We start from the raw sequence: 16,266 nt of genomic DNA, 5'->3' as shown, positions 1-16,266 counted from the left end.
TGCTGAATATTCCACAAAAGAAAAGAAAGTCTAAGCCCCATCCACTTTCACAAATTTCTGACAACCGAATTCTGGCACAACGGAGTTAACATATTTGCCCCAATGTATGTAGACCATACATAGATGGACATTTAGTCCCCATGTCCCTAAGAGCTATGACTGCAGAAGTAATTTCAGATGCCTGGATATCCTATTGAAAGATACTGTATATACTCGAGTATTAGTCGACCCGAGTATAAACCGAGACAATAAGTTTCCCCACAAAAAACTGGGAAAACCTATTGACTCGAGTATAAGTCGAGCTAGACTCGAGTATATACTAGGTAAAAAAAAACCCTCCATACTCACCTCCCAGCCGGCGTCTGTGTCTATGCAATAAGCTGCTTGAATTCTCCCTGCTGTAATCCCCCGCCGTCCTCTCTGCTTGGCTCTGTCAGTGCTGTGTAAGTAAGCGCTGTGATTGGATTGAGCGCCAGCCAATCACAGCTGGCACTCGATCCAATCACAGCGCTTACTTACACAGCATTGACGGCAGGGGATTTGAAAGCCGAGCAGGGAGAATTCTAAAGCAGCTGGATTGGCTGTGAATGATTGAGCACTGGCTGTGAATGGCCGGCACTCGATCCAATCACGGCTCCTACTTACACAGCACTGACGCCGGGGGATGACAGTGGAGAGAATTAAAGCAGCCTGCTGCACCGCCGCTGGAGACACAGACGCCGGCTGGGAGGTGAGTATGGAGGGGTTGTTTTTTATTAGCCTTCCCTGACTCAAGTATAAGCCAAGGGGGGCTTTTACTAGGCTTATACTCGAGTATATACAGTATTCTGAAATATATCCTAATATGCAAAATATGATGTACAAGAATGAGGTGCTAAAAATGAAAATAAATATATCCAAATGTAATATACCACATACTGCTCCTGGGTATTTCAGCACGTAAATGCTCCCATACTGGCCTTTACTGAGCATATTCAGAAAACATCTGGAAACGCGGTCATCCCAAGTCTGCTAAATATGCTCAGAGAAGTACCAGGACCCGGGATCCTGATACTAAAATGCCTAGGAGCATTATTAATTGCCCAGCGCCTTACCTCTTAAGGCCAGACAGATACTACTACATTGAATGACTGCAGAATAAGCAGCTTTTGGCTGTAAAGCAGAGAAACGATGAATGCATTTTACAACCACAAGCTGCTTAGTTCTGCTGCTAATTATTTGCTCCCGAAATACCAGAATCTATGATTCAGCAACTCGTCCTGCAACCACTGTCATCCTGTGACTATCCGGAGCCGAGAGACATTACGGCATGCACTCACTTGGACTTGTTCTCCTCATAGTGAGCACTGGTCTTAATGTATCTGGCCAGCTCTATCTGCATGTCTCCGAAGAGCGGGACCACCTGCAGTTGCTGCAAGAGAAAACAAAGATGGACTGAACAGACAGACAAGCACACAAGAGGCGCTCTACTAGACCACTGAGCACAGTGACGATAGGATGGGGTTCATCAATCAGATCAGCACTGAGCCTTTCCTTAAATTAAAGGGGTTGACTTAGGATAGGTCACCGAAAGTAGATTGACAGGGGTCCGTGACCCAGGAACACCACCGATCAGCTTTTTGCAGGCTGGTGCACTCATGAACTGAGCTGCTTTTTGCAGGAAGCAGACAGCTGCATTCCTGCTGCAGTGGCCAGGCTTGGTATTACAGGCTAAGATTCCATTGAAATATATGGATTGTACTACCACACCTGGCCAATGCAGTGGGAATGGAGCTGTCTACTTCCTGTTCAGCAAAGTGCACCAGCCTGGAGAACAGCTGACTGGCAGGGGGGCCTGGCGACAGACCACCATCCATCTACTGTTGATGACCTATCAATAGTTTACAAGTGGACAACCTCTTTAAGAATGAGAAGGATCTTCTGCTGTCATTTAAATAGAGTGTATTTATTGTATAGTGAAAAAGTAGTCAACTTTGTTTCGCTCACTATTTTCACAATCCGTTAATACCATTTTTTTTACAGGTGGACAGCATTTTAAAATAGCCCTCATACAGTAAAGCTAAGGCTATGTGGCAAGTTTGACCCTGACATGCATTGCACAGCCAAAAATCGCAATGTTGACCTGTCTGCATCGCAAGCGATAACAGTGAACGTTGTTATGTTCTAAATTAAATCTTATTAAAACCAGAAATCGTTCAGTCAATTACATTTGCTGTGTAAGTAAATGAGAACAATTGAACAAGCGTTGTTCAAACAGAACAATAAGTGAACGAGTTAACGATGATTTATATGCCTGCATTCAATGAATGGCAAGCGAAAAGCGAACAATTATCGTACGTCGTTTGGTCGTTGACATGCGCTTAGACTTAACGATTACCGTTCACTTTCGCACATTTGAATGATTTTTTGATTGATAATCTTTCCGTCTAAAAGCACCCTCAGATTTATAATGTTGTTTGTGTTGATAATGCCTAGTGACACAGCTCTAAGGTCTAAGCTCCTTTAAGATTCAAGTAAATTCATTAGGACATGTCAAGTCATCGAAGTTTCAGAAGCCACAGTGGCTATGGTCCTAAGAAGAGAAGGACAAGTAATGCCTAGCATGGTGTGCAGTTTTCTCTAGCCACTACACATTTTCGAGGTGAGGTCCAGTATCAACATGTTCTAAATAGAGATGAGCGAGCATACTCGCTAAAGACAATTACTCGATCGAGCATTGTCCTTAGCAAGTACCTGCCCGCTCGGAAGAAAAGGTTCGGCTGCTGGCGCGGGTGAGAGGTGAGTTGCGGCAGTGAGCAGGGGGGAGCGAGGGGAAGAGAAGGAGAGAGAGATCTCCCCTCCGTTCCTCCCCGCTGTCCCCCGCCCGCCGCCGGCAGCCGAACCTTTTCTTCCGAGCGGGCAGGTACTCGCTAAGGGCAATGCTCGATCGAGTAATTACCCTTAGCGAGTATGCTTGCTCATCTCTAGTTGAGAAGCTTCCTTTAGTGCTGGAACTTATCAACTGCTCTGTATGGTAAGGAAAGTTTATAATTAACGACCATGGATATTAAGGAGCATAATGACAAGACCGATAAACTGTGTTATGTCTAGTGCAGGACCTGAGGCAGTGGAATATGACACAGCCATTCTCTCTTTGCTGCTCCTTGAATCCCTGTGTCATGCACCCCTCTCTACAGCCCTATACTAAGCATAATAGGCCTTTTGCCAAGGAGTGTTGGGGTATGTTCACAAAGTGGAATTCCTCACCGAATTTTCCACGTGAAATCCGCCTCTAAAAATCACTTTAAAATCAACAACTCTTTGCCGTGGTTTTTGGTGTGAATCCGTATGCAGATTTAGCCCCGTCAATGGGCAAAATCTACATGTGGAATCCCAACAAGCATTTCTTCTTCAAGAAGTAAGATGTCACTTATTGAAGCGGAAATTCAGAGAAACACGTCAGAATACCAGAGGCAGATTTTTCCCATTGACAAGGCTAAATCCAAGTGCAGATCCATGCCAAAAAGTGCAAAAGGAAACTGTGGATTTTGACGTAAAATACCTTTACTTTGAATTATTCATGTGGGCACACAATAGATTTCCTTTGATACATTTGTTAAGGCCCATTTAGACACAACGATTATCGCTCAAAATTTACTCAAAAGCCATCTTTTAAGTGATCATCGTTGTGTATAAACACGCTGCCATCGTGCACTGTTCGTACACTATTCGTTCATGACTGATTTCTAGCAAGTTAGAAATCACTGATGACTGTTATCAGCGCCGCACACTGATTTTTTTCAGCAGGCAGCGCTGATAGCATTCTTTCAGCTGGTATCCCGCTGGGACTTCTCAGCAGGATACCAGCTGAAAGCTCTGAGAACAAAGCAACTGTTTGCATATAGAAAACAGCTGCTGTTCTCTGAGTTATCAGCGGTGTCCCACCCGCCTGCATTTAACTCTTTAAGTAGCTAACTAGCTCAAAACTGTCAGACTGTCATTTGAGTGATTTTTGAGCGATTATCTTTCAGTGTAAATGCACCAGAACTCTGTAACAAACTTTACTCATCACCTTAAAAAACTTGTCAATTTTACTCAGGTTTATCCTCTTCTTAGCATCCAGCTTGTAGATGTTACTGACGTTTCCATCCATCAGGTACAGTCCAAAACCCATCACCTGTAAGAAAGAATGGATGCTGCAGTCAAGGTCTCTGGAAATATAGGATAAGGCTAAACGAAAATTGCATGCAACTCGTAACTACATTGCACCCTAAAATAGTCATCTGACTTCAATATAAGAGCAAGTCATAGACAAATTGCACACATTTTTAGTGGAGTGACCAAAATCACAGTGCATTCTTATCTTTAGGCCATGACAGCATGGCATATCTCTGGTAGATTTTCTAATGAGCATGTTGACAGCTAAGCCCATACCTCTGCTCACTAGTCTGAGGAAGGGTTTTTAAAGGGGTTTTCCGGTCAAATACAATTGATAACCTATCAGTTCATCAAACGTTTATTGGCTGATAAAGCACACGCCGTCAGCACCAAAAGACACATGGGTTTGGAGTGGAAGCAGATTGCTCCGACCCCTGTGTAGTGGCCAACGCTGGTAATTGCAGAAGCAGCTGTGATCAGACACTGCACAGGGCTTGGAGCGATCTACTTCTGCTCCATACCCCTGTGTGTCGTGGTGCTAACAACGGCCATCCGATCAGCTGGGCTTCAGAGAGGTAGACCACAGTCAATCAACTATTGGTGACCTATTCTGAAGATAGGTCATCAATAGCATTTCTCCGGAAAACCCTTTTAACCTCAAAACGCTTCATTGCTGGACTTAATAAAAAGAGAAGTCAAGCTTTATCCTTGGCTCTGAGTCACATTTATTGCATTTCTCAAGATTACGCCACCACCCAGGGGTTTTTTGTGGTACTGGTGTATCTTGAAGCCACCGGAAGCTAGGGGAGTGACAGCTGTCACCAGGAGTGAACACCCCTGTCACACCCCTAGCTTCGCATTGGGTGACAAGATATAGCAGTACCTTGTGAGCGGCGCGACTGCAGGGAGGAAGGCGGTAGCGCAGAACGGAGGCCGGGGCTGGAGGGGACACTCTGCGCTGGCCCTTCAGCGGAGAAATCAGAAGGCCTCCCTCCCCCAACGCCCCGGGCTGGACAGTGAGAGCGGGGCTGCCAGTGCTGGAGATATTACAGCGCCAGGGCACTAGTGTGACAGCAGCTGACAACAGAGGAGATCGGCAACTGCGAGACGCCACAGGACAAGAGCGGGATCAGCAACAGCGAGATAACGCAGGACACGAGCCTTCCATCTGACAGCGGGGCCACCGTTACCAGAGATACTATGGCGCCAGGGGACTAGTGATTGCGGCAGCGGGAACAGGGCGCTGAGCGCTCTGCTGCTGACTGGCAGCTGTAACTGTCGAGGCTGCTGTGACATCTTCCCTGCTGCTCCTCCACTCTCTGTCCCCTGCTGTTAATCTCGCCTGAATGTCCCCGGCGCCACAGGAGCCTCTGCTCTTTGGCTGCTGCTGGAAACTGCCCTGTTGGTTCGCTGCTCTCCATCCCCTGCTGTCAATCGGGCCGGCCTCTCTGCAAACGGCCAATGTGGAAGTGGGGGCGTCATCTGGCTGTCAAGCAGCCTAACCCTGGTGTACACCCACCACTTTCGGTGGCGTCAAGGTACACCAGTACCATTTTTTGTTTTGGGCATTTGCATAAACAAATTGCCTGTAAGAATAGCTCACCTTCAGCAGCATGTGCTTCTCACTTGGTGTCAGGTACATTTTGTTCTCATAGTAATCCACACAGATGTTGACAATGTCGGCCAGGAGCTCTTCATAACCAGGAATCACCTCAAGCTGCTGGTGCAGGCACTGTAAAGACAGAAACCTATCTTATGACTGACATGTTCTAGAAGTCTCATCATCCTGGTCCACAGAAATCTTCCATGTGCTTTTTCAAAAAGAGGTTCTGCAGCAGTTGAGGTGTGTAATTAGGTGCAGCCAATCACTGCCCTCAGCTGTCAAATGCCATGCATTAACTCATGACTGCTGAGACCACTGATTGACTGCAGCAGTCCCATGAATGATAAATGCCCCATTGCAGGGGCTTCCATGACCTGACCAGTGGCACAGGACCAACAATACATTAAATAGTTGAATAGTGTTTTTTTCCTTTGTTTAATGCCAAATTTTAAAATGCCTCTGAAAACACATTTAATTTTACATATCTGGTGTAAAACAGTTGGATATTCTGGGTAACCTAAGTTATGTAGGATGGCATAAGATGATTAAGCTTGTTATACTCCGTGAGTATTCTAGCCGATTAGCCTGTTGCAAAACTTTAGGCGTACGCTGAGGTGACTTCATCAGCACAACAGAAATCTATAGAGCCATAAAGTGGCCATGTAACCCAATGTCTATGTGGAGATAAGGTATGAAAAGTGGGAACAGTTGAAGATAAGACAGTGATACAGTATTGAGAAAAGTAAAAATATGGATGAAAATTAAATAGATATGCTATATAATGTACATAAGAAATGTAACAAACAAAATGCACAATTACATGCAGCTACCTGAGTGATCCTGTTGTGGTTGGCCAAGAACATGGAGAGGTTCTGTGACTCTTGGATAGACTGAGGGTCAGCCATCTTTCTTAGGAACTGGGCAGCACTGCAAAGAAGAAGAGGCAAAGAACAACATAAATAGAATGTGCTGTTTTACACCTATGCCAACCTGTAGCCCTCACAGGAAAGGAAGCCATGGCACTGTTTTGCCCTTCCCTCTTTCTAGACTTTGTCACAGGGAAGGAAAACATAACACTTGGGTCAGTTTGTCCCTTTGGTTTACTGTAACAGTTGCTGAGCGGCAGTGGAAGGATGGAGCCCTGTGCAGGATTAAAGGAACCTTCCAGGACCTATGAGCCCCATAAACTATGTTATAGGACTTAGAGGTGAGGGAATGGGGATCCTTCACTTTTGAGCCCGTAACATTTGCTGACCAAGGCAGGTAGATGTGTATGTGTCCAGTTAGCAATACCACCTTGTATTATACTGTTACCCTCCGTGTGACTTTTACCTCGGGAGATATGGGGATTTAATACATGATCATCTGCTTGGTGACCTTCACCATCACCCTCATTATGAACATCATCCTGCATGATGAGCAGCCACCTTCAGAAGATCAAGAAAGCCATCAACAAGTTCTTCTTCATCCGAGAAGCTTCAAAAAGCCTTTGAGATTGCAAAACGAATCCCAATTATCACCTCGGCTAAAACCTTGGGGATTCTGGGGGTTGCTTTTTATACTAACCAGGTCTCCCATTCTAACACTGTAGCCCCCAAGAAATCAACTTTCACACAGCCCAACTCTTTTCAGAAGGCTATGTGTACATGTACTCTTACTGATCTCTATGGGAGAGTATGCACACACACCCTTTTGAAAAGAATCACGCTGTGAGCGCATGCTGATTTCTTGGGGCTACAGTGCTAAAATGAAGGACCTGGTAAGTATAAAAAGCTGCACCCCAGAATCCCCAATCCCGCACCTTTGAGCTTATAGGGGTCATAGGAGCTGATAGGTTCTCTATAACGCTTAAGAGCAAGAAGGAAGGTTTATTGTCTTCTTAGCATACAGCTTGTAGATGTTATTGAAGTTTCTTTCACCTTGACAGTAGCCCATCTTGTCCATGGGCCCAATACGAGCTAGAGAGGACTACTATGATTCTACATATACACTGAATAGCCAGTTTATTAGAAACAGCCATTTGGTAGCTCATTGGACCTCCTTCGCCTTCAGAACCGCAGCAATTCATTGTGGCATAGTCTCCACTAGATATTAAAATCTTTCTGCAGGAATATCAGCCCACGTGGGCAGGCATCTTCTTGTGCTTGCCGCAAATTACCGTAGTTGTAGGTACTGGCATGTTCTGTCCAGCTGACAGAAAGGGTTCATCAATTCATGCAGTTTGCACAAAATGTTGACCTCCCATCAGCACAGTGCAACAGAAACCTGCATTCATCTGATCAGGCCATGTTTTTCCGCTCTTCTGTGATCTCATTTTTGCTCTTTTTGCCCATTGGAGTCTTGTCTTTTTGTTTCTGTTAGAAAACAATGGTGCTGGTGCTGATTGTCTGTTGTTGTAGGCCATCCATTCTAAGGAACAATGAGTTCTGCATTCAGACAAGTTAATTAAGAGCACCAACGTTTTATGGAGCTGGAATTTACTTGACTGTGCAGCACCTCTTTATCAGAAAGATTCCTAACATCCTGTTCTGACTCCTTTCATCAAGGAGTTGTCTATGTTCACACGTTCCATTTTTGCTGGATTATTTCTTCGATCACGCCATTCTTGGTACACTCTCCACATGGTTACATGAGAAATCCCCACGCGGTTGGTAGTGAAATCCTGGCCCCGGCTAGTCTAGCACCGATGACCAAGCCTTGTTGGAAGTCACTCAGATCGCTGGATGTCATCATCTAATGTAAAATCACAGAGGTGAGGGGGAACACAAAAACATATTTCACAGAAAAAGAGCCAAAAATGCAATACCTGATAAGATGCTAAGCAGGCACGATAGCCACTAAACAGGCACAATCGCCATAAGACTGGCACAATGGCTGTAGGGTTGGCACAATGGCCATAGAACCTAACAATATGCAGCAAGCCAGACTATAAACCAGAGAAGCTAAACTGTCCACTGTAGACTTATATGCAGCCACCCACTCACCCAGCCCAGATTGGGGAGGAGCGACTGCATATAAGTCTGCAGTGGACAGTTTAGGTTCTCTGGTTTATAGTCTGGCTTGCTGCATATTGTTAGGTTCTACGGCCATTGTGCCAGTCTTATGGCGATCGTGCCTGCTTAGCGGCTATCGTGCCTGCTTAGCATCTTATCAGGTATTGCATTTTTGGCTCTTTTTCAGTGGAATTCATCATTTAATGTAGATTCACAATGAAACTGATCCACAAAACACTTGTCACGTGATTTTATTCTGCAGTCCATGGTCACATATCTAATTGAGTCTAAGCCCTAGACTCAAGACCATTGGACTCAAGCAAAACATCTTCAAAATTAGCAGCTACAGACTAATAAATGCTAATGGTCGCTCCCATGATTCCTCACCGTTTATATGCAGAATGATCGTTCTTCACACTGCACTTCATGTTTTTAAGCTCATCCAGCACAGCAAACATGTTGATGAACTTTCCTAACGTGAGTAGATAGGCCTCCGACACAAAGTCCTTCCTGCGCTCAGCATGACACAGACGCTTCACCTCATTGCAGAATCTCTCAATGGCTTTACGCTGTAAGAGAGTGCAAGACATGTCAGACATACTATACTTGAAATATAGCATACACTCAAAATCAGCAACTGTCTTTATTTTATTGATATATATATATATATATATATATATATATATATATCAATAAAAGATATATATGTTGGTGCTATATATCTTAAACATAAAGCTGCCAACATAAAGATATGTATGTTGGTGCTATATATATATATATATATATATAGCACCAACATACAATATTCCGCAGCTCTGTACAGAGAGTGTTATCACTGATATTGATTCCTATCTCCATTGGGGCTCACAATATAAATTCTAAATTCAGGGGGTATTCCAGAAACGGAACATTTTTTTCAAGTTAGATCGGTGGAGGTCTGACTGCTGGGAACCCCACGGACGATGAGGTCCCGTTTCCCCATTCCTTTCTACTCACTGAATTTAGCGACAGTCGCACATGCACAGTGCTGCTCCATTCATTTTCAATGAGACTGCTGGAGACAGCCAAGTACCAAAGCGCTTGACTATTTCTGTCAGCCCCATTGAAACTAAAGGAGCGGCAGCCACACATGTGCAGCTAGTGCTCCATCTAATGATGTCACTGCAGGTGGAAAAAGCCACCTGGAAATGAGGAGGAATGCAGAAACAGCATCCCCCATTCTCAGGATCGGTGGGGGTTTCAGTAGTTGGAAGGCTGAAAACTTGAAAAATTTAATCTCAAGACTACTCCTTTAACTAGGCTGATCTAGATGGACATTGTCTTCATTCAGCCTAAAATACTATGATACTATGTAATCTATCAGTATGGTTTTGCACTGTTGCTATGTACAATACATATACAGCTGCAAGAAAAATTAACCCCTTGGAATAACCTGGATGTCTTCATTAATTACTATTAAAATGTTTTATCATTGTATCTAAGTCATAATTAAAGACAGAGGCAATCTGAATAACAACACACAAGCATCTTGGTAATTCTTCTATAATATTTTTTCTGATGCCGAGTGGAATATTACGATCTGTACAAAAACTATTTTTTATTCTTCTTAAAAGGATTTCTCCACTAGAGACATTTATTCCCTATCGCAGCCCACTCCATACACGGCAGGTGTCGGCTGTCTTTGACAGCTGTCACCTAGCCCAACAGCTGCAATCAAAGATAATTCCAATTGCAGCAGCTAACGCTTTAGATGCTGCTGTCAATTCTGACAGCAGCATGAAATGGCCCAACAAAGGAAGGTAGCTCCCTGGGTTTCATGAACGCCCCTCCAGCCCCCACCTACAATGGGATCTCTGGGTGCTGTTCAAATGTCATGGCAGCCAGTGACCTCGTGAAGGCTCCCAGGGCTGCCTATTAAGACATGCCGGTGGCAAGGCTTCACAGTGTGCATGCAAAAATACAATATACTGCAATACCGAAGTATGAGTAATACTGTACAAGCAATCAATCACAAGTTCATGTTCCCTATGGGGAGTAAAGGCAAAAAAAAGATAAGTTCAATAAAGTTTATAATTATGAAACAAAAATATAAGCATTTTTTGAATTACTGCATCCATAAAATCGCGATCTATTAAAATGCCAAATTATGTGTCCTTGACGGTGAACACTGTCAGAAAACACAACACTAGAACTGCACCTTTTTTGTCGCCCCGTCTTCAAAATAAAATATAGTTTTAAATAAACAATCAATGGAAAAATAAAAAGTTCTGATGGTCAGAAGATGGTGAAAAGAAAAAAAGAATAAAAAGTATATATTTTAGTCTTTAAAAGTAGTAAAACAGCAACAAAAAAATATGAATTTGGTATCATCATCATCGTACTGATGCACAGACTAAAGTTAACATGTCATTTTTGCAGCACTGTGTATGCCACAAAAACAAGCCCCCCCCCCCAAATGGCAGCCATTGCTGCCTAATATGAGTCCATTACTACCGTTATATATATTTGCAACATTACAGCAAATTCAGGATTGCAGCAGTCTATAAAACTCCATGTGAGTCGACTATGAAGAAAAATATCTTACCTGAAAATACATGAATTTCATTAATTTAGTGACCTCGGGTTCCAAGACTTCCACTGTCTTCTCATAAATCTCCACACGGTTTGGCTGCTCATTACACTTTACCTAGAAAGACATATTAGACACCAATTAGACACCAATTTTTCTTTTCGTGTCTTATTTATTAACCCCTTGAGTGGCACGCCCGGAAAATTTCCGGGGACGAGCTCCACTGCTCATAGCAACATAGCCCGGAAGATTTCCGGGCTATGTATCACTATGGGAGCTGCAGAGCACAATGCCACAAGCTGTGACAGTGTGCTCTGCCTGCACAGACCCACACAGAGCAGTGCAAGGGCTTTGAAAAACCAGCAGAAGATATTGCCGACATGTCGGCAATGTCCTGCTTTGTTTACAAGTTGCCATAGAGACCATCGGCTTGTCAGAAGCAAGCCGATGGTCTCTGTGGCAGGGAGAGCTTGGTGCTTGGCTATCAGAGGACAGCTAGGTACTAGCTCTTACAGCAGAGATCAGAGAAAACCTCCGATCTCTGCTGTGTTAACCCTTTACATGCGGCAGTCTATGTGACTGCAGCATGTAAAGGGCTGTCACCATCGGACCCCCCGGAATGTGATCAGGGGTCCTGATGGGTCCCTGTGGAAGTCCCCTAAAGGGACAAAAAAAAAAATAATAAAAAAAAAATAATAAAAAAAAAAAGTAAAAAAATTATTTAAAAAAACACTTGTCTCCCTTTACTTTGTAAAAAATCAAAAATACAATCACACATGTGGTATCCATGCGTTGTAATGACCCAGAGAAGGAAGTTAATACATTATTTAACCCCTTAATGACATGGCCCCTTTTTTTCTTTTTTCCCCATTTCTTTTTTTCCTCCCCCCTGTTTAAAAAATCACAACTTGTCCCGCAAAAAACAAGCCCTTATATGGCCATGTCAATGGAAAAATGAAAAAGTTATGGCTCTTGAGACGCAACTGCAAAACTAGTTGAAATTCAATGATTAGACCATTTTAAAAAACCTGCCCTGGTGGGCACGACAGGGTGGTAGGAAACCCGCCACTCAAGGGGTTAAGATACTGTGATCAAGGTCCAACTTCTTTAACCCCCAGCGATCAGCTGTTTGCTGTGGAAGAATACATGTGACTGGAGATTTCGCCTGCATTGACCACCAATGTATCATATAACAGCCATTGAAATGAATAGCCACTTATGTAATATGTGGACAAGCTGGGTCCGCAAGGGCCCATAAAAGGGACTTCAAAGCTGTGGACCACAAGGCATAACTTAAAGCTCCTTGATCTTAGTGCAAAGTCTATACCAGAACACCAGCAGGTACTATTTATAATGATGGTGGGTATCTCAGGCATTTGGGTGCAATTAAAACTTCTTCACCTATAGCAATGCCCTTCTGCGGACCCCTATTTATAATGCTTATATTCCCTATAAGTCTATAATACAGTATTTGGCCTCAACTTTATTACTTACTTGTGGAATGGCCCGAGAACAGCTCCTCCATGTATACAACATAACAGCATACTCCTGGCCCTCCTCCAGCATCTCATTCTGTGGGTAATGAGAAAAACACATACTAATTAATACATTCAATAAATAATTGCACCAGAAAGTATTCTCTGATTGCTAAACCGTAAGTAGGTCTGACTTTACATTAGATGCAGCCCTGTTTAGTATCCTCCTATAAGGTTTACAGTGTAAGTGTAATATAGTGTACACTGCTTAATTAGTGTGACATACAAAGTATGCTGCCAAATTACAGCGCCATATGTTTGTTAAACATCACTTTCATACAGCTGACCATAAAGATCCTATATAGTGCCACTACTACACTACTGCTACTACGTATGGCCAGTGTAAATTTAAGGTGGAGCTCTGCTGTAATTTCAGACCACTCTTGTAAGCCTTTATCTTATAACCAGACCTGTTTTATCACAAATACTCACCATGCTAGAATGAACCGTAGCTTGTTCTATGTATCTAGCTATACCAGTAACGAAAGCATTCCGATCCTCAAAGTTAGTATCAAAGTTAGCCTGCAAGAAAAAACAAAATCAAAGGCAATGTCAGCTAATAATTCACCTTTTGAATACCCGACCATGGTGCTTTTCAGCTGTGGGTCGTGTACGGATTTTATTCAGAATTGCCAGGCTGCACCTGTATTTGCTGTTCTTTGTAGCTGGGGTGCGGACACCCTAGGCCTCATGTCCACGGTTAAAATAACATTTAGAATCCAGAGCAGATCACCCGCACGCGTGATCCGCGCCCATAGGGATGCATTGGACACCTGCAGGTAAGTAAATACCTGCAGATGTCATTTTCCCCTGAGGCGTGGATTCCGTTTGCGGGAAATCACCCGCAGCATGCTACATTTCAGTGCGGCTCTCCTGCAGGCTTCTATTGAAGCCTATGGAAGCCATCCGGATCCGCGGCACACCCGCAGCTGAATTCCTGCTTTCTGGCGCGAGAGAGCAGGAGTTAAAAAAAAAAATAGAGTGCACGGCGCATGCGCGTGGCACGCTGATGGCGTGCCGAGCACATCCGCTGAGCCGCAGAAAAAAGATCCGGCCACGACAGAGGGAAGATCCGTAGGGTCCGGACAGGTGAGTAATTCTTCTTTTTAGGCCTCATGTCCGCGGGAAAGGAGGGACCCGCGGCGGGATTCTGCATGAAGAATCCACGGCGGGCCTGATTTTCCCCGTGGACATGAGGCCTAAGGCAACCTAAGTGGTGATGTTACTTTTTTTTTTATCACGACTCCTGCAAAACCACGTCAAAATGCCTTATTATCTTATAACTTTGCCATGATATAAATAGTTATGTAAAGAGCAAAGTTAGAAAATACTTGACAAGGCATCTAAACTCAGAAACCTTCATTCTGATTCGCTACCAGGCCACCTACAATCACTGACAAACCAAAGGCTGTCGAAGCTGGGGTCCCATAAATGCTTGATCAGGCCAAGGAAATGTGGCAACCTGGCGGAGGCATTCCTGAGAAATGCTTGCTGTGTGCGGATGAGCATTATCCTGCTGAAAAATGCTTGTTGGAGACCCTGCCAGGAGAGGAACACATGTGGCCGCAGGTTTTCCTGCATATTTCACTGAGTATCACTACTAGGCGTGACTGACTGTCATATGTGATGGCTCCCTAGATCATCACACTGCACTTAGGATAGTGTGAAACTCCACAGCAAAGACCAAATTGAAGCGCTCACCACAAGGCCTCCACACTTAAACACGGCCATTGTCAACACCAAAATAGAACTAGGATTTGTCAGTAAAGACAACACGGTTCCAGTCCATGACAGTTCAGATTTCTCGTTCATGAAGGTGATGGTGTTGGGGTGTTAATGGCAGGACATGTAATGTGCGCAGTGACACCAAATTTCCTTCTGCTGTGTGCCTGAAAATGGTCCATGCAGAGACAAGTCTGTAATGTAGGTGCAAGCTATGTCTGGATGGTGGACTACAAATTGCTGGATCGGTTTGTTGGCAGATCAATGATCGTTTTTACTGGTAGTCTGTCTGAGTACTGTAGAGCCTGTCCACCGTGTGCGAGTGCCCTCATAGTACCACTGCTCCCAACACCTTCCAACAGCTTGGTCAGAACGGCTTAGATGGCGGGCAAATCTTCAACAACACCTCTCAAAGTCTGTTAGCTGGGCAAAATATCTTCAAGCATGTCTACCAGTCATCGATCTCTCAACAAGAAGTACGCAACATAAGAGTAGCCAACGAGAGCCTTTTTATAGGGCAATGGGGAAAACACTTTAAGGCTTCTAGCGGTAAGACCCAGCGTCTAATCAGACCACAACTGTAATCATTTACATATCTGCCTGAGACATAACTGCATGTTGAGTTACATTTCTATGTGGGTGCATTATTTGTTTGTCAATGACTGTATATTAGTGGAGGCTCCGGATGACGTGTATGAGACTAATAGACACCATTGACAACAGCACTTGCTATAGGCCCCGGCAACTCTTCTTCTCTTCGAACACGGCCATTATTGGTCTGGCATATATCAAATACCAGATGCCTAGTGAAGGGGGGTCAAGTCCAGGAGCTCGACTAAGTCAAGGATTATGAAGTTATACATCTGTGTAAGAATAGGAATGTGTGGATCATCTCATTAGATTTAGGCTCACCTGGTACATTATGGAGGACGGCGGAGGCTCGATACATGGCTGCTGATCAGGGAGGGGCAGCTCCTCCAGTAGGTCCACGTTAGATAACGCATCTTCCAGCGTCACGTGGGTGGTCATGCTGAGTAAATCCGGTAGCACCAGTCTCTAGGAATTTTATGGCAAATTTATCTGTTCCAAACAGAAAAAATATCAACAGTCAATTGCAATACATATATACAGTAATTCTACTTTTTTAACATTCTCCTTGTGTAAAATGGTGAGCGATGTTAACGCAGCTCATTTTAGGAGATGACAGCAACATCAAATTTTTCAAAGGAGTCAAGCCTCACACGAGCAAAACTGCAAAACATGATTGAACACATAATTAAAATATGGGCACCACAGTAATTCCAAAAAGTGCATATATAAAAAGTCATCTGAACCAATAGCGACCAACCAACGTAAGCCCAAAACGTATTACAGGCATAATAGTTCTTTTACCATACTCAAACCAAGGGCAGATGAGGTAAAACATGAAATGAAGTGCTTCCCTCAATATCCAATCACATGATGGGTCCGATGGTGGAAAAAATGTATAATGTAAAGAAAGGGAGTGGGAGACACTTAACTCACCCTATTATTGCCTGCAGACTGTTACACTGTAAAGAGGAAAATAGCGGGGCGACCACCCTGATAAGGAAGACCCCGAGGTAGTGTCCCTAGATAGGAAACCCTATTAATCGCGATCCCAAAGGCAGAGTTAAAACTAATGTCCTAACGTGCTTCACCCATGTGGTCACTAAAGGCTCGTCAGGG

General features: G+C 43.9%; 1 protein-coding gene across 1 annotated transcript in view; it reads right to left on the bottom strand.

Moving 5' to 3' along the window:
• CYFIP2 (cytoplasmic FMR1 interacting protein 2) overlaps positions 1-16,266 on the bottom strand; it is a 75,876-nt gene that overhangs the window by 37,098 nt on the left and 22,512 nt on the right. Inside the window, exons 3-11 of the mRNA XM_066590472.1 lie at positions 15,472-15,639; positions 13,270-13,359; positions 12,797-12,874; positions 11,318-11,419; positions 9,121-9,302; positions 6,571-6,667; positions 5,741-5,869; positions 4,052-4,156; positions 1,320-1,411 (exon numbers count right to left, since the gene is read on the bottom strand). Coding sequence (XP_066446569.1) covers positions 1,320-1,411; positions 4,052-4,156; positions 5,741-5,869; positions 6,571-6,667; positions 9,121-9,302; positions 11,318-11,419; positions 12,797-12,874; positions 13,270-13,359; positions 15,472-15,588 — 992 coding nt within the window. The 5' untranslated portion in view covers positions 15,589-15,639. The remainder of the gene's footprint in view (positions 1-1,319; positions 1,412-4,051; positions 4,157-5,740; positions 5,870-6,570; positions 6,668-9,120; positions 9,303-11,317; positions 11,420-12,796; positions 12,875-13,269; positions 13,360-15,471; positions 15,640-16,266) is intronic.

This window comes from Eleutherodactylus coqui, chromosome 2 (genome assembly GCF_035609145.1).
Source record: "Eleutherodactylus coqui strain aEleCoq1 chromosome 2, aEleCoq1.hap1, whole genome shotgun sequence".
Lineage (NCBI taxonomy): Eukaryota > Metazoa > Chordata > Amphibia > Anura > Eleutherodactylidae > Eleutherodactylus > Eleutherodactylus coqui.
Note: the sequence above shows the minus strand (reverse complement) of the source record. Positions and strands in the feature narration are given on the sequence as shown.